This window comes from Cynara cardunculus, assembly GCF_001531365.2.
Source record: "Cynara cardunculus var. scolymus isolate 2C chromosome LG 13, CcrdV1, whole genome shotgun sequence".
Lineage (NCBI taxonomy): Eukaryota > Viridiplantae > Streptophyta > Magnoliopsida > Asterales > Asteraceae > Cynara > Cynara cardunculus.
This window is the reverse complement of record NC_037540.1, coordinates 9,640,030-9,658,195: the sequence shown is the minus strand read 5'-3', so window position 1 is coordinate 9,658,195 and position 18,166 is coordinate 9,640,030. Positions and strand designations below refer to the sequence as shown.

Genomic DNA, 18,166 nt, shown 5'->3' with positions numbered 1-18,166 from the left:
TATCACCGATATAACCGATATATCGAATATCGGTCCTGACCGATATTTCGTATTCTGACCGATATAACAGCATAGCCCCTAAGTAAATCACCTATTAAAAAGACTTCCTTTGTCCAAAAAAATGCAACGTTTGACTTGACACATAGTTCAATAAATGTCCCTTCGAGTAATAACCATTAAGAATACAAGTGGCCAACTACAGAAGGGGCATTTCTCATTGGCCTAAAAGGAGCATTGCTGGTCAACCTACTCAAGTATGTACTTACACATCAATTCTCTATTAGTGTTCTAGTTCCTTAAATACGTAAGTTGATATGCATTTTAATATAGGTCAATAGAGCCTGAAAGCACAAATCTAGGAAGACATAGTAGTTATGATGCAAAACTTCAGAAATAACTTTTGCTAACCTTGCTGCTGTTATCTCTAGCCAAACTGTTAGGCAGCATAACGAAGACACATCTGGAAAACAAGAAGCAACCATTGCTAAAACTGACCAGCACAAATCCTTCGCTTTTAACAAGAGGGCCTCTCCAGGATTTTTCTGCTTCTCACAATCAGCTATTATACCAAAGAGTTCAACAGGGATGTAGTTGTTATCTTCCAAGAAGGAAGATTTATTCTTTTTATTCGTGCTATTGAAGTTTGTGGAAGAAGGAACATTTTTCCTTGACTGCATTCCTTTGAGAACCGTTGAAATATGAACCTTTAGACAAGGATCGCTGAACTCCTTTGAAGCCTGAAGATCAAAGGAATGACAATTGGATTCATTATGTTAGCCTATAATGACAAAAACAACAAACCACTATAGCCATAGTAGTCGTAACCATAAACAGATAGCTTGTAGCTGAAAGTGAGACACAAACTTGCAAAGAAAAAAAAAGCAAGCAACACTAGAAAAAAGGGACAAGCAGCCTACCACTTGGATCACCGTATCAAGAGGATGCCCTTCAACCTGAGACTCTGAAAGAAATCCAACCTAATAAACAAAAATGCCAGTTTATTATTTTTGGAGACAAAGAGGTTAGATTATATTTAAAACATATTAACATGGATATTAACGTACCCAGTCATTGTCTTTAGCTAATACAGCCAGATACTTGGTGCTCATGGGTATCTGATGCATTCTACAGAACTCTGTAACCAAACTCCAGTGCTGACTTGCAGCTTTCTGCTGTGATCTCAACTCTGCTCCATCACCATTTCCACTCATTAGCCAAGATCCACATGTTTCTCCACTAACCAGTGACGGGAGACTTGCCTTCTCCAAATTCTGAAGGACAAGTACAAGTGCTCGAGCGGCTTGTTTAGCATTACTGGTGATCTGTTTATCTTTTTCTTTCACAATGCCAGTGTGATAGTTTTTCAAATAGTACTCCGCCAATGCTCGAGCCAAAGAGCTAGTAATATCACCTTCAAGGGGTGTTGGAAGAAATATAGAGCCCTTAAATGAAGGTTGCACGGAATTGTCAGTGTACTCAACAGATTTAAAGAAAGAAGATATCCGCCTCAGAGCAGCAATGTCCACTTGAAGCATACTGGGAGATAATCCACAGAGCTCCAAAAGAAAAGCACAGGAAGCAACCAACACAGAATCTTCAAAATGCATGACTGCAAGGGGCATGACCTGCATGCAAACACAAAAAAGTGTCTTTCATCATAGATTACCAGTACGTTGATAAGCAAACAGACTTCCCTTCCGAACCCCTACAGCTCTATTAAGTATGGCTACTTATGCTTGTACACTGCAAATATTTTGATCCACAAAAAAAACTTCTATCATTTGCACCACACACACAAGCATGTGAACCACCAAAACTCCAACATACTAAGGTTCTTAAAGTCTAAAGATTATGTCCCCTTGTTGAATCCCCCTTGTTTCCACACTCTCAAACATAAATCAAGCACTAGAAAACAAGGTCTTCCGATCTCAGCGTAACACATTCCTTGATAAAGTCCAGGTGTACTAATCACACACTACACAACATATATCCAAATTAAGATAATAGAAACTTCATTGGGACATTACAAGGACATGCTCTAGTATCTATCAATTTACTGCGAACACACATAAATGCAGCGTTACCAATACTCAGTAAGTGCCACTAACTATCCCCTAAAAGTAAAACACCAAGGCACTAAAACGTAACAATTTACTTACAGGTCAAAAGAGCAGATGGGAATATTATGTTTCAATACGATTTTGATCAGGTCAAAAATTACATTAAACAAAAACAAGCACCACAAGATCATGCAATTTAATTTAGCAAGAATAAGGCACTTAGAGCATTGATCTCACAGATGAAAGAAGAGACTCTTCCTCTTGCGTTATTGGAGAAAGTAGAGTATGAACATCAGATTGAATATTTGATTGCCCATTTACTGAGGTATCTGAATGCACTCTGCGTGTCTCAAATTCCAATTTTAACCTTTTCACTCTTAAAGATAAGAGATGTATAAAAGCTGCCAAGGCACGTCCACGGTGCAGGTGATGCTCAAGCCCAAGTCTAGATCCCTGAAACCAATTAAAAAGCATAAATATGAGAAACTGTTTGTGAATACGCGGGTAAACTGTCCCAAGCCATAGCAGATGGCTAGCACTATTTGCAACATATTTTCTCTGTTCCGTTTTGCAGCGTCGCTTTTTGGAGCGCATGTCCACAAACACTGTTTATTATTTTGTATAATATATAATCAGATAGTTATAATTATAAATTTTGAAAATGTTTACAAGCTTCTTGGTCCTTAAAACAGTTCAATATTTTATTTAAATATATAGTTGGAAACATAAAATATATACATGTAGGAGTTATTTTCAGAAAAGTTTACAGAATGGACAGAAGAGAGCACAAAGATGCATGGTGTTCCAACTCATGGAGTGGTTAAGTTCTTCTGGTAGAGGGGCCATGAAAGTTGTGTTGGCTGAGGCTCAACTCCTACCAGGCCATATAAGCTCACACACCGGCTCGCTTCATATAAGCTTGGTTTATATGGACTATTATATGCTCAAATATAATAGTTCTTACAAGCATAAGCAAATTTCATCTTTTTCTAACACCGCAAAGAGATATGTATTACCATCCTAGTTCAAATTTTTTGGATAAGTGATATACATGTGAAAGACGAGAGAAACAATGACTATAGTTGCTTAAGTTGTTGAGACATAAAATTCAAAATCACAGTTATCATATCTAGTCCAAAACAAACTTAGAAAGGAAAAAAGACACTGAGATTGGAGACTCAAATCTAGTTGAAAAAAGTTGGAGCATCCAGACATGCACATAATATAATTAAGGGGAACTAAAGCAAAAAAATGGCAAGCTGTCTAGTTACTGATCTCCTCAAGAGCCAATTGACATGGTGCATCAAAATTGAGGTTTCTATAACTAGGATCACTGACCTCTGCTGAAGGCCCATACAACTCCTCTACATGCCTCTGGATAGCAGCTTCCCAGGACAATGTACTGATCTTGGCTTGCTCATTACCGTCATCTAAATAATCAACATCTCTAAGAAGAAAAGATTCTTCGACAGGCAACCCTGGTACAGATTGCCAACCAAGAGGACCCTGCAGTGAATGCAAGAGAACTTACTGTAATCATCTATGTTTTTATTTTATTTTCCTGGTCTAAAAACATTCCATCCAAAATAAATGGAACATTTGACAGGAAATTACTTTATGAATGTGTTTGACTATTAGCCAACTATCTAACACATACAGGAATCTTGTTGGCAAAAAATTATGTTATGAATACTTTGTGATGTTACTAGTGTGCAAGTAGGTAATTTTTCACTTGAAACTTTGTTAAAAAGAATGATGCATTTATTCTGGGACATCCCAAAAAGGAAACTCTTTCATTTATTTTGGGATGAAAGGAGTAATAATAATTGGCAAAACACATCATGTTCAGAAGTTGAAAGGTGAATTAAGTGCCCATCACACTAAAAACCTGCACATAAAGCTGAACCAGTCTCCGGACAGCCTTAGAGAACCATCCTGGGAGCATTTGTTCAAGCGAAGTATCATGTCCAGCAGAGTAAAAGATGTTGTCACGCCAGTTCAGATAATCTGATAAATTAGAATTTCTGAACGCTGCATTTACAGATAACTGGGTCAGAAAAAATACGGTTCAGCCAGAGAAACTGTTTCATGAAAAAATAGAAGAAGAAAAAATGCCTTTTGATCTGGAGCTAAAATAGTTGCAAGTTGGATCTTGTCCAAAACATGCTGCTACTAGAGTGCGCCATAGTGTAGGAAACCGTTGCATGGCTGGCCTTAGATTTTCTAATGTACACTGAGCTGAGGAGCTGCGGTTCCGATTTACACTACCAGTGCTCAAGCAATCCTGAATAGGAACTGGTGCATACATTAACGTGGCTATAGCTGCCAGTTCTCCTGCTCCTTCAGCAATGTCATCCACTGTATGAATGATATCATCAATTTCCAGTGCACCTAGGCTATTGTCATGCGAAAAATTACGTGATGCAATTGAGCGAGCATTTGAGAATGATGCCTCATACTCGTTCCCTTTAACCCTTGATAGTAGCAACCATTTTGCCCAGTGACAATCTCCCTGGGTAGAAGCATAAACATAAACGGTGTGAGAATATAGATAGATGCAGCTCAATTAAGCCTTTCGCCCAAACTTAATGAAGAATGAAATTGAGCACAGTAACTGTGTAATGATAAGATCACAAAATAACGTTGATTAAAATACATAAATAAAGAAAAGCATATCTGAAAGAAGCAATTAGACCTCTATCTGCAGACTTCAACAAGAGAGTTGATTCAGTCTTCTATATGAGACCACATTCTCTGCTGTATAGTGTTAGGTCAAGTACTAGGCTTCTACCCTTATCCACTTGAATTTTATCTGCCCTGCCCCATGATCTACACTAAATACAAGTGACTTTCAATTATAAGGGGACACAGAGACTAAGACGGCCGTGGCAACAGGATTTATGTTAAACATCCAAGCATTGAATAAGCCAATAAATTAAAATGGTCGAGATGAATGCTTTCTATTACCAAAAGAACAGCAACATTCATATATGGTCCATGCAGAATGTTTAGCTACCATGTCAGATGTCTGTTAATTGGACCAGTTTTATTGGTCTGGGGGATCTTGCATATTCTCATTTCATTACACAATTAGCAGGCTAAATAATACAACATTTACGGGATACGACAAAATCATATTTTATATATCCCCCCCCAACAGTATCAGTTTAAGAGTAAGATACGTCTGAAGACTTCGAATCAGGAATAGCAAAACTTGCTCCTAATATATCAAGTAGCCTATGATATCTGTCAGATAAATTGCTTTTAGATTTAACTAGATTTGAATAGCTTCAGACGAAATATATGCAGGAGTAGCGCCAAGCAAGCCATAATGGCACCAAAGAGTTCCACCATCGCTTTGGATGTAGCTAACTATTAGGTCCTGTTTGGTTTGCAGAATTGGATTGGAATTGGAGGGATTTGGAATTGAATTCCATTCCAATCCCGTGTTTGGTTTGAAGGATTTCCTGGATTTGAAATCCTTGGATTTTACTGAAATACCACAAATATAGGATTTTGAAATCATAAGGGGAAGGTTGGTATTTCACGAGATTTTGTAGGATTTGTATGTAATAAGTTCTATAGTAAAAACATTTGTTTTGTAATAACCAATTCATAAAAAGGTAATTAAATTATTTTTATTGATTATTTATGATTTGTTTTTGTAAATTATTCATAAAGAAGGGAATTCAATTCCATTCTAAATCCTACAAACCAAACACATCAAAGATTCCATAACCTTTCAAATCCAAATTCCTCCAATTCCAAATCCTGTAAAACCATTCCATCAAACCAAACACCCTTAGGGTATCTAAACTGGATTAGAACATTAAAGTTCGATGTCAAATGGCTTTTCTAGGCATGTAAAACTATAAATGTAACTTGCATTTTCAATGTTTGAGCTTTAAAATATATTGCTCTCTAGTTTATAGCAGAAACCTTCTATTTAATTAGTGTCGAGATAACATGACAAGGAATTCGATTATTCTTGAGCCCAAAGGTTGACTAAATATATGATTTAAACTTCCCAACAGGAAAGATTTAGATGTCTGCCTAATATCTAAGTAAGCTAATAGATATTAAAGCCAGATCAACTCCTATGTATGCGTGCTAATACAAAACACAATGAGCACAATTGGAAAAGAAGATAAACTGTGAACTTACAGCGGCTTCTAGCAAGGCAGAGAGATCACGATCCATAGCCAACTTATGGTGATCAAGGTAAAGATCAAGTAGGTATGGCAAGTTATGCTGAATACAATGATGCAGAAACAGCTTATGCAGACCCAGGAAAGAACCAGTACTGATGTCTCTATCGATACTCGTGAGACACAGATCTGTTGAATCCTTTGTTGACTGCTCAAGAGAAGATAAATCACTGGAACTGGTGATAATGCCCGACCTTGCCAGAAGGCATACTACTTCCTCAGTGCCCTCCCAGAATTCCTTGAGAAATATAAATTTCTTAGCAAGCCGCGTTTCCACAAGTAATTGTAACCACATGGAGCATGCATTAATGGATGGGAACCGCAATATTCTGATATCTGGCACATCCATACAGACAGCATCCAAGTCTTCTATAGAATATATGTAGTTTCCATAGTCACTAAACTCACTTTTGTATCCAGTAGAAGCACTTGGTAAGCCATCCAAACTGATTCGAAGATTTCCATGTGAAGATGAGTAGGATGGAATTATATCTATGAGCCTGGAAGCTTCCTCCCAGTTACAGTGGCATATGTGGTACTCAAATTGTGACTCCCATGACATATCAAAATCCACAAGAGAAAATCGGTCTAGCACTATCTGCACATTGAAAAACATATAAATTCCTTTAGTTGGATTAATAAATATGGAACACCATGTTAGTACATGACATCAGCCAAAAAACCAAGAAAGAATTGTGCTCGCGAGTTAGAATGGAACAATCCAAAAAAGCTTACCCAATGCTAGATTACTGAATCTACAAGCCTGTTAAATTATGGCTTTCGCAGAACCATGATTTGGAAAAGTAGAAGGCAGAAAATGATTGCACACAGAGTCCAAGCACAACTACCTTTAATTTGTCAAATTTAAGTTAACTATTGCTGCTTTTTTTAGTAACTGTGATATCTTAAACCTTTGGCCCAACTCGTCCACAAGGTCCATGCCAAGCACCTTGCAGGACTTGAACCTAAGACCACTTGCCTTATGAGTCTCAATGAAATATCACTAGATCTCCTCCAGATTTGAACCAAACCAAATTATAGTATAAGAGCATTTGAGTCCCAATGCAAAATAAAGTTACTTCACAACTTAAAATGTGTTTGATTTTGGCTTGCATTCCCTAGTCCAATTCTTTTCTGGCTGATATTCGTAAGAAACACGATAAGATCCTAACAGAAGTGGTGTCTCCATCAGAGCAACTCTTATTTTGGTGCGACTGCAATAAAGTTTTTTTTTTTTTTACTTAAACAGGTAACATGCAAAGTACAAATCCATTATATAGAACTCCAAGTTAGTATTGATGTGCTACCATCACCACTAGGCTGTACTTTTTAGCAAGTTCAGCAAAAGCTCTATAGAAATTTACATAGATCTCATGTTAAGTTGTGCAGGCATATCCTTATTTTTATAGTTCAGTAGTCACAGCATAAGCTTTTCACAAGCAGGTCCTAATATAAGTAAACTTGTTCAATGTCAACAAAGATCATTAAACTATCTATTCATTCAGTACCTCAGTCCATATATAAGTATCTGATAAGTATCAACTTATTTGATGCTTTTACACTTTTTCTTACTTTATTTATCCATTTTATTTTCCCAAAATTCCGCAAATTGAGTCTTTTTGTTTTATTTTTCTATCTTTTTTATATTGGAGCTAAATTGATGTGATAAACATGTTTACTTCTTATGTGCTGATTTTTGGAAAAAGAGCCATGTTAATAGATGTTTGGCTGAAGCATGCTACATCGTGTGCTGCAGGATGATTACAGGGGCGTTTTTGAGAATAATACGGGGAATCTTTTGATATCCAATCCTCCTTTTTGGCAGCCCATCTCCTGCAGCTTTAAAGGTCTTATGGTACAGATTGAAGATCTGATTTTTGACTAATTTTTGGGTAGCATGACATTACCCATTGGACAATGAAAAAAAGTTGGGTAAAGGCTTTATTTTTTGGGTCCTTGTCCTCCCTTCTCCTACTATACAAAGGAGGGGTGCTTGGCATTTGGTAAGCAAGAAATCTAGGAAGCAATTTAGTAAGAAACTTGAAGTAATTTTGTAAGTAACTTTGATGTAAGTTGGAAGTTTTCTTGGGTATGAAAATAGTGCCTGGAAGTATTTTAATTTCTCTTTACATTTAAGTCTCCTTTATAATTCCTCTTTACATTTATTTCTTCTATTATCTTTTCTTCTCTTGTGCACTATTTATTATGCTTATTTATTTATGCAATTAATTTTATTATTTCAAGTATGGTAGGCTAAAAATATAGCTTGGGTGATGTTAAGAGAAACATCGATTCCGTTGTAGAAATATAAATAATAAATCTTTACAACTACGTAATTCAAGTTTTTATTGCAAAAACATCATCCATAGACAAGTTGATCACTTGTTTCAAAGTGTTAAGGTGTGTTGGATTTAGAGATAAACCAACAAGCACACGTCAACTTGAATGATATGGAAGTAGGCTCGAGAGAGCTACTTAGAATCGAGGAGACTCGTTTTCACTCCATTTAGCTTATAAAAAGAATAGTTTGAGCCAATGTCGAGACTCCAGCCTTGCATAGAGATATGAAGGCTTAATCTATGACTGTGTGCCATTCTACATCTCGAGAGAGTACCTTAAAGAAGCTATTAGTTGTAAAGATAGGTTATTTATAAAGCATGCTATAGAACCATGTTGTAGCATGCTGTCTACTTAAAAATCGGTTTAATATCTTAACAAATCCCTACACCCTAAGCTCTCTTTTATTACTTGTTCACAACAGTAGTGTTTAACCAACTCAGCACAAATATTTCTTCGAACTCACCATCTGAAATCATATCTTTATTTAGACTATTAAAACGAACTTTTATTTCTTTTCTCCGTGGACGATATTCGGTATTTTTACCACTTTATTACTTGTAAAAGACAATAGTGGGTTGATAAGTATATACTTGCACTAATCTACATTTGCTAACAGTCCGAGAGATTTATTTTATATAATTCTCGTAACAGTATCCATGTTCAATGTCAACTTGCAAGAAGTAGAATGATTTACTATCATACGTCTCTAGAATACCAGTTAGGGTATATAAATTGCTCAGACAGGCTCTAAGAAAATCTTCCCTCACAATTAAAGAAATGCACTTGATCTAAGCTGGATAGAACCTGAAGTTAGTGCATTTTTGTGCACTTTGAAAATTGTTGATAGTTAATCACTTAATCAAAACAACATATTCACCCACAATAGAGTGTACTTTCAAAATGTACATTTAACATTTTGTTTGCTAGTAACACAAAGGTAAAGCAGTGAGCCAAATTAACTACCTTTTCTTTGATAAGCATACCAAGTCAAAACAAGGTTGCTTATGCTGGGAAATAGGGAGCATTACATTTTTATGGGGCTGAATAAACCAAATAACACAGAAAATTAAGTTGAACGTTCTTTACAGAATACATGGAGTTTGGACTCAATCTGCAATTAAGAAATCAGACCCTGATCACTGTTATAATTAGAGTTATGTGCCACTTTTCTTTTCCATCACAGATATGGCCTTAAGGGTGGCAGCCTCCCACATAGATGTCTGTAGTCATCTTCAATTCTGCTTGTTGGAAGGCTTATCCGTGCCCAGGTCAACCCACCCTCAACTGATAATCATGAGAATTAGAACTGGTTGAAGGATTGGCTTTTGTTGTCATAGATTAAAGATCTAACTACAATTCACAAAGGTAGGTCTCGAAGGGCAGACTTCATATTCATGATTTCAGTTGGACCAGGTCCAGAAGTAAGAGACTGGTAGATAGGGATTACATAAAAACTTCATTCGAGGAATGGGCTAGATCGGGACATTTCACAAGAACAATAGCTTAAGGCCCTGCAAACTAGAATTGTCATGTTGAAGTTGGTATATTCATGCAAGCAGAAGAAGATTCAAACCATAAGCAACGATAGAGAATGGCTTATCATACATGGATTACTAGACTTTAATCGTGCCAAGATACTACAAAAGCTCTGCCTAATGATGTTGAATAAAAGATAGGTTTTAGTTTGCAGCTTGGTAAAGGCCACTGTGTTTTCTCCTACCAAATTACTTTTTTAAACCTAAAGTGACCATTAAACCTGTAAGAAGCTGTAAAAGTTCAATCCATGGTAGCATGTTTTAACAATACGATATAAACTTACACGATCAATGGTCCTCTGATCCCAAGCATCAGACCAGACTGCAGCTGCAGCCCAGTAACCAGCATGGGTGTCATCATCATCGACCACCGGAACATCCGAATATTTGCTGACGTATCTCCATAAACCTAATACAACTCCATCAAGTTCACCACACTCAATCATAAGGTCGTTAGATAGTGAATGCAACTGAGGCAGCTTGATTTCTTCTGGCGAATTGACATCCTCAATTCTCATCAACTCCTTTTGCCGGGCACGGAATGTTACGTAAAAACTACTGCAAGGGTACGTCCTCTTTCACAAAACAATCGAGTGCAATATCAGAATCAATTGCAACTACATAAGTTGATACCAATGGTTGCTAGTCATTAAAGAAAAGAAAAACAAAAATGACAGACACATACCTCAATGGATGATATCCCTTCCAATATCTTCAACTCATAGGGTCCAAGATATCCATGAGTTTTCATCACTTCAGTTATTTGCTTTCGAAGAGATCTCCTAACGGTGCCAAAAAGCAGCTGTCTTAGGCAACTTTCCAGGTCCTCTCCGAGCTTTTGCAGTGTGGCTACACCAAGTTCAGTTTCATCCTATTGATCATGATAAGCAAAGAGCATTAGAGTAAAACAATCTAAAATTTAGTACATGACCATTCACAAACTACCATTAGAATGTTTAAAAACAACCACCTTTAGAAACAGATCGTAAGCAATAGCCCTTCCAATATCACGAACTTTCTCGAAAGTATCATGAGGCTCTTTGTTAGCATCCATATGCTCTTGTTGATGTAGATGCAATTTAAGAACAGCTAATGGAAGACGACCAGAAAGTAAGGCATCTTTCACAACATTTTTTTGGTCTAAATTATCTAATTCCCAACGTGCAATCATATCTTTAGGATTTTCAGAAGGAATAGCTCTCCTTCCTAGGAAACTTGTTTCTACTTGAGAAATAGATGCTCCACCAAAGCTCTCCAAATCTGAATAGGATCTAGAGTCAAATGAGTTCATTGACATCAAAGCATGCTTTTCAGCGGTAGCAGATTTCATTCCAGTCGGATATTCCTGCTCATTTGTTGTTTCCAGTGTAGAGGCATATGTGGGAAGCTTTGGATGCTCAGGGTCATCCTGTGATAATTCTGAATCCACAAACTCCAATGGCTTTAAACCATCCCCCTGTGACACAACACATATATAAGACTTCATAACCCAAATAGATGAAAGCCATAAACGCTTGCAGTAAAAAAATTACAATAAAACATACAGATCTTGTAGCAGACTTTTTAAATTTAGTAGCAAGTCGACATTGCATGTTTCGTGTGATCTCCAGCAAGCGAGCCATCTCCTGAAGCCTTCTTAAATTTTCAATTTCACTGTGTTCTTTATCTGCTAAAAGCAATGGGAGAGAAGAATCCGTCATGCCTGTAATACTCCTTGACATGATTCCATTTTGCATATGCTGCAATGATCCATATCCACGTATCATTTTGGTAGAAAAATGGGTGCCCAAAGACAGAAGCCTGAACCACAATTTTAAATAGCATAAGAAAGCACAGCGTAAAAATACGACGCATAAATAGATTAGATGGCACTTCAACCTATCACCAACAAAATGGACATATTAAAAGCGAAGGTGTCTCACAACTGAGCATTCTTTCAGGAGCAGTATGGGTTAAAGCCCAAAGATGGTACAAGAGTTTGGATCCAGAGTAACTTGGGCCTTTATTACTTGCAATTGATTTGCATTAGTGGGACAACCTCATGATCCGACATACGTGACAATTTCATTTACGATCACACTTTAGTGGTGTTTTGAAACTGATATGATTACAATCTTACAAGTATAATCATGATACATTCCCAAAATTTAATTTTGATAGCAACTCCGTGTTGCAATCATACGAGTATAAATATTCACACATATGGCTGATATGAATGGATTTATCAAGGAGAGTTCCATTAAGCATGAACAGCATAGAGAAGTGGAAGCCATCTTCCACCTCTTTTTTCTATCCTATGCATTCTGATGGATAAAGGCTTCAATATATCATGCATAGTTTATATTGGCCACAGACAGCCAGCTATGAAATTTTATGGAACAATCAAATACCAATCAGCACAGAAAAATCATACCTTGACGCAGCAGATACATCATTATCATTTCCACCTTTGTTTAACATTAGATAAACAGCAGCAAAGACCAATCTCAGGACGCCTTCTTCCGCCAAACTCACACCAGCAAGCATCTCTAATGAACTAATTCTCCACAAAAAACACAAGATAATCACGCTTCTATTCAAACATACATCTTATACTGAAAATTGACAATCAAGTTGATAAAAAACTACATCACGGCATAAGAAACAATTTTCTGGCAATAAATACCAAACACTACATTTCTTACGAGTCTCCTGGTTTCTTTTAGAATTGAAGATGAATAGCTGCTTCCATAATGGTAACCAAACTGTAATTATTTCACTTTCAAACAACTTAGATAATGATAACCTATACATATACTACCATCAAGCACATTTTTATGGTCCCATAAACAATATTATCACTCTAAAACATTGTCAGTTTGACCTTGAAAGTCAAACAAAGGAGGTGTTTGATAAGAATAGTTTAAGAGCCGAAATTGAAGATATGGATGATTCAGTTAGTTGTTCGGGTGCTTTGGGACTTGTCAAGAATTTACAAACCATCACAAAAGCAAATGCAAGAAAAAACTTGTTCACGAAAATGATAATGAATCAACAAGAAGATGAGGAAAATGTCTGTCGATATGTTTCCCATAAATATCATGAGGTACTTCAGCTACCAATCCTTTGATGTTTGTTGCAATGTGATTGCACAAATAGCTACTTGAGCTTATTAGGTTTTGTTAGAAGATAGAATTGTGCTCCCTTCATTCCAGAATAAGAGTCCACATCTGATTTTGAAAAATCATAGGAAATTTCTACTTCAAAACCAATATTTGAGTAAAAAGTTGTAAATACCATTGATGTCTACAGTTAGCACCACAATCAGAAAGAAAAAAAATATGGGTTATACAAGCAAAGTCACATAAGTAAATTATATGTTTGCATAATGCATGATGATTGTGGATTTTGTATTACATTTTTTGATATTTTTAAATTGAGTTGTTTTTGCTAGGCACACAAAAATGTTGGAAAACTGACGGATAATTTGCTTAGTGTTGAGACCTTTATGTTATTTTTGGCATGGATAGATCAATTGACAGAGACACCCAAACAACTCATAATCTGATCTTCAACATGAAATATAGAAGAAGAACATCATGACACGCCTACAAATGGAGGTCAAAAGGATTAGACAAGTTGCATATTAATTCACAAATAAGCACCCCTCTCTACTCCTACAGAGGATGGTATTCTAGAATATTCTAGAAGTGCGGTAAAGAAAGCAATAGTTGTGATCCTCTTGTTAACAGCAAGCAAGCAGTTGACAACACTAGTTCTGCTCAATCAACAAAAGCTTCAGTTAAATCCAGGGAAATGAGCGGGAGAGCGAGGAGTTCCATAAAAACCTTCATGTAGAGATGATGAAAGTATTGGTTTGAATAATTGTGGTAAGATCATGCATATGCTTTCAAATAATGAGGGACTTGATGGTCCCCTCTTTACCATTAGCAAGAATGACGAGGGTGGGTGCAGATCAGTTTGATCTATATGTGACAGCTTAGTGAACATCCTTCTTATATTGCTCCTTCTAATGTCAAAGATGGTTACCCCTAGTTTGTGGGGCATGAATAAACAAATACCTTTTGGTGAGCAATTCACGAATTTTACTTCTTTCCGCTTTTCACTTCTTTTCCTCTGATTGTAACTCTATTGATTTTTATTTAGTAAAGTGATGAATGTAGTTATTTAAGTCATATGCTAACAAGTTTCTATTACACATAAGCAGGTAAAATAAGGTTTTGGGTGATATCCATGGGAGGTGAAAAATCAAGTTGAAGTTCATCTTCCATTTATAAGGGTTATGTGTCATTTTATCACATTAAGGGGCTGTTTGGTTGGTTTTCCATTAAGTCCTTTATGGGTAAAGTTGTTTGTGTGGATTAATCTGCCTGTATAGATTACGGAAGTTTTTGTTTGAAGGGATTTTTTCATAGATTGAAGGAACATGTTTTTAAATTGGGAGGGACAGTTTTGGAAAAAAAAACTTGGCTTTCTTCATAAACCTCCCCCTAGAAGCTTACTGGATAAGCCACTTCCTATATCATTAAGCCACTACCAAACAGTCATTTATAGCTGACTGAATAAGCTATGAGTCCCAGTAAGCTCATTAAGCTGCTAACAAACATGCCCTAACTCCAATAAGACTCCATCCATGTATGCGAAATAACCTACTTGAATGATTTGTTTCATCCAACAGCCCAACCAAACACACAATGGTAATTGACCGTTCTTCTACCTTCTTCATTCAATTACCTTTCCCAATTCATTCTTGTCGAGCTATCCAAATGAAACAAGCTTTACAGTTGGTACGAGGAATTCAGATCTAGAACGCAATGAGCCGTTCGGAAGGAATAAAACATGTTTGGTTACATACATGGAATGAAACAAACACTATTACAAGAATCTCATTCCACCAAATCCCTTGTTTTGTATTCGAATGAAGAGATTTTTTCAGTCCAGTCAAAGATGGAATGACAATTACAAAAATACGCAATATTAACACATTTTGCTATATTTTCCTAGATTTCAACAACTCAACTTCGTGGCTGTTTTGTTTGGATCCTCTTGTTCTTGATTTGCCATTCTCCGATGGTGCTTAACTAGTTATTTTGAACCTGTATTCGTTTATTTTAAAAATTGAAGTTGACGATGTTTTCAACAGAGATTTTGGATCATCCTAATACATCACCCTTCAAGAAAAAAACCTACTTCTAGTTTTACAAATTGGATCCTTTGACCACTCAAATTTATCATGATGAATATAAAAATACTTTTCTTAATCTACAATTAAGCTCATACTTATTATTTGAACTTTGAAGTTAACAAAATCAATTTGAAATTGAAAAATAAAATGAGGACCTTCTTGTGTGACAAATAAAGTCACTTATATACCGAAGAACACGAAAGATCTGATTGTTAATATAGCAATTTCCATAATTTATCTCATTTTAATTAATAACAAAAAAACCAAAGCAATCAAAGAATGGTTCATTCAATTGTTAGGACCATTTACTAGGCCATTGCATTGTTAATTCATCACGTTCACCCCAATTAAATGGAGCATAAATTATTTTAACGAGCTGTAAGGTCTTTTCCGAAAAATAAAAACTTGTACAATTTTCATGAAAGAAAGACAATTTAGGTGTATGAAATCAGTATTAGATACATGCTAGACACAAATTTCATGTACCATTCAATACATTAATGTTGTAATTTTAACCAAATTTCAGAAAACTTTGGATATGAAAAAACTCTCTGTACACAGGGGGCGAGGAGAATGAGGTGCATTGGGACTGACTTGCTACCTTTAGTTATTACTTAACTATTGCTTTGTCTTCCCTGATCTGGAGAGATTTTGGTAGTTTTCTATAATATTATTTTCTTATCTTCAATGTTGATCCACTAGTCACAGACTTAGAGAAATATGTGATATTGACGTAAATGAAAGGTTCATACTACCTATTACACTATAGTAGGTAGTGGGTACTGCCATTCTAAATACAAGTAGAATTTGGACTCAAGTACCCGTTAATCAACACTTCTGTAAATGCTTGTACATAATACTTTAGCACGTCTATCAACATACTTCAGGCGAGGAAGTATGGTATACTGCATCTCATGTTGTAATCTTTATATGCTTACGCAAAGAATTTAAAAAGAGAACGATAACAAATAATCTCATGTATCAAAGCTATAATTTCAAATACAGAAATCAATGTCCCTCCCCAATCAAATTCAGCAATGAGTCAATCAAAACCAAAGAAAAACTAGTAACATATGTAAGTGAACGAGAAGAATGTATAAATCTTACATCTCGATTTCCTGAAAGTTCAGGTAATCCAATGCCAGCTGCAAGCGACGAATCCGAGAAACCTTCAGGTCCCATCCTGACAGATATCAACACAGATATGTTAAACTGAAAACTTTAATTTGTCTGTTTTAGAAATCATATGTTTGTGTGCCAGATCTCCAACAGAAGCCAAACATATGGCTAGAAAATCTTTACAAAAAAGAGTACGGACATATTACCATTTGGAATGCAAGCATGGTTTGTTGTCAAAGACCGTGGTCCAAATTGCCAGGATACAATGAGTTTCAAATATATGATGCTATATATTCACACCATTTACCTCTATTATCCAATTTGCAGAGGCCAAATTCTCCTCACATCAAGTAAATGGAATGCAATATAAGTTACATTTCCTCACACCATATAACACAAAATGAAAATGTAGAAATGTTAAATGGCTTAAAAAAATAGCACCTACACTTCTGAACCACCTTGATCTTCCTCCTAAGAATTAATTAAGAAATTCTTGTCTTCAGGGTCTTAAAATAGCCATATTATTCATACCACATAATATCTTTCTGCAAGCTTCCTTTTCATTTTAGACCGTTCACAAGATCATAGCAATCACTTCCTTCTCATTCTGTTCAACTCAAAACTCTTTTAAAAAGATCTCCAGGTAAGGTCTTCAATCAAGGATTAGGTTCTGTATCAGTTAGCTGTCTAAATAGTGGCCAAAATGTTGACACTAATCATGCCCAATTTACGATCAATAAGTAGCTAAGAATAAATTTAATTGTCAATTCTTAGTGCAAGTTCAGCCAGAGAATTCTGCAGCAAGTGACAACTGTTTTGTCCTATCCAAACACCCAACATAAGGAATTCACTTAACGCCCCTAAAGCCAAAAATCATGAAGCAAGCCAAGTATCAACTAACCTTCAAAAAGTTGCAGTAAAGCCAGGTTAATCAAACCATAAAAAAGTAGATATTTGTACGTGTCATGTTAAATATGCGGAAATTTCTTCTCCGTCTTATGTTATTGTTTAGGGTACCTCTAGGGTTTACATCATCTTGTTTCACGACCAACCTATGACATATTCTCAATTTATCTAGTGAATAAAACCATACTTTTGAGATATGACTGATTACATGGTATTAAAGCCATGAGGCTCTAAATACAAACCCTAAATCAACACCCCACCGTTGTTGCTTCGAAAAGTTTGAGCAAAAACCACAGGGCCATAGAGAACAGGGGACTCTTAATAGCACACACTGGTTCAATAAACTTGGAAACTTTCCTTCACCTATTCCTTTACATGTCTATCGATATTCTCCACTGATCCTATTTATAAACAGAATTACCAAACAAATGAATTGCTATGATTTGCTTTTGTTTATTTTTTGATTTATACTTGAACCAGAAACAGATGAGTAACACTTTGCAAAAATGACTGGATGTGTGCATTTTCCCGATAAAGGGATTTGATATATATATATATACACACACACACAAGCAATGGAAAGTGTTTCTTTCCGTTTATATTAGCAAATGTGGCTGATTCAATTATGTTGAATCAACACCTTACGAAGATAAATATGAGCATTGCATTTCAAATGCATGATCTTGAAAATTGAAGTCATGTAAACCCCAAATTTGGGACGAATCAACTGTCTGATTCTGTGATGGACAGGTCAGAGGCAGCACAGGTGGGGGCATCTGTTTTCAAATTAATTTCATTTATTCTTTACTCAAG

The 18,166-nt window shown here is 36.0% G+C and overlaps 1 protein-coding gene across 6 annotated transcripts in view; it reads right to left on the bottom strand.

Moving 5' to 3' along the window:
* LOC112524555 overlaps nucleotides 1-18,166 on the bottom strand; it is a 37,717-nt gene that overhangs the window by 13,110 nt on the left and 6,441 nt on the right. For 5 of the 6 annotated variants that reach the window (XM_025134419.1, XM_025134420.1, XM_025134423.1 and 2 more), the window contains 14 exons: nucleotides 16,436-16,511; nucleotides 12,557-12,679; nucleotides 11,688-11,943; nucleotides 11,114-11,599; nucleotides 10,829-11,014; nucleotides 10,428-10,718; nucleotides 6,225-6,866; nucleotides 4,176-4,572; nucleotides 3,949-4,091; nucleotides 3,399-3,566; nucleotides 2,298-2,513; nucleotides 1,065-1,625; nucleotides 918-977; nucleotides 409-737 (listed from right to left, as the gene is read on the bottom strand). In XM_025134419.1, the coding sequence (XP_024990187.1) occupies nucleotides 409-737; nucleotides 918-977; nucleotides 1,065-1,625; nucleotides 2,298-2,513; nucleotides 3,399-3,566; nucleotides 3,949-4,091; nucleotides 4,176-4,572; nucleotides 6,225-6,866; nucleotides 10,428-10,718; nucleotides 10,829-11,014; nucleotides 11,114-11,599; nucleotides 11,688-11,943; nucleotides 12,557-12,679; nucleotides 16,436-16,511 (3,934 nt within the window). Of the gene's footprint in view, nucleotides 1-408; nucleotides 738-917; nucleotides 978-1,064; nucleotides 1,626-2,297; nucleotides 2,514-3,398; nucleotides 3,567-3,948; nucleotides 4,092-4,175; nucleotides 4,573-6,224; nucleotides 6,867-10,427; nucleotides 10,719-10,828; nucleotides 11,015-11,113; nucleotides 11,600-11,687; nucleotides 11,944-12,556; nucleotides 12,680-16,435; nucleotides 16,715-18,166 lie in introns of those variants that run through there. The other variant, XM_025134424.1, reaches the window with a different exon arrangement.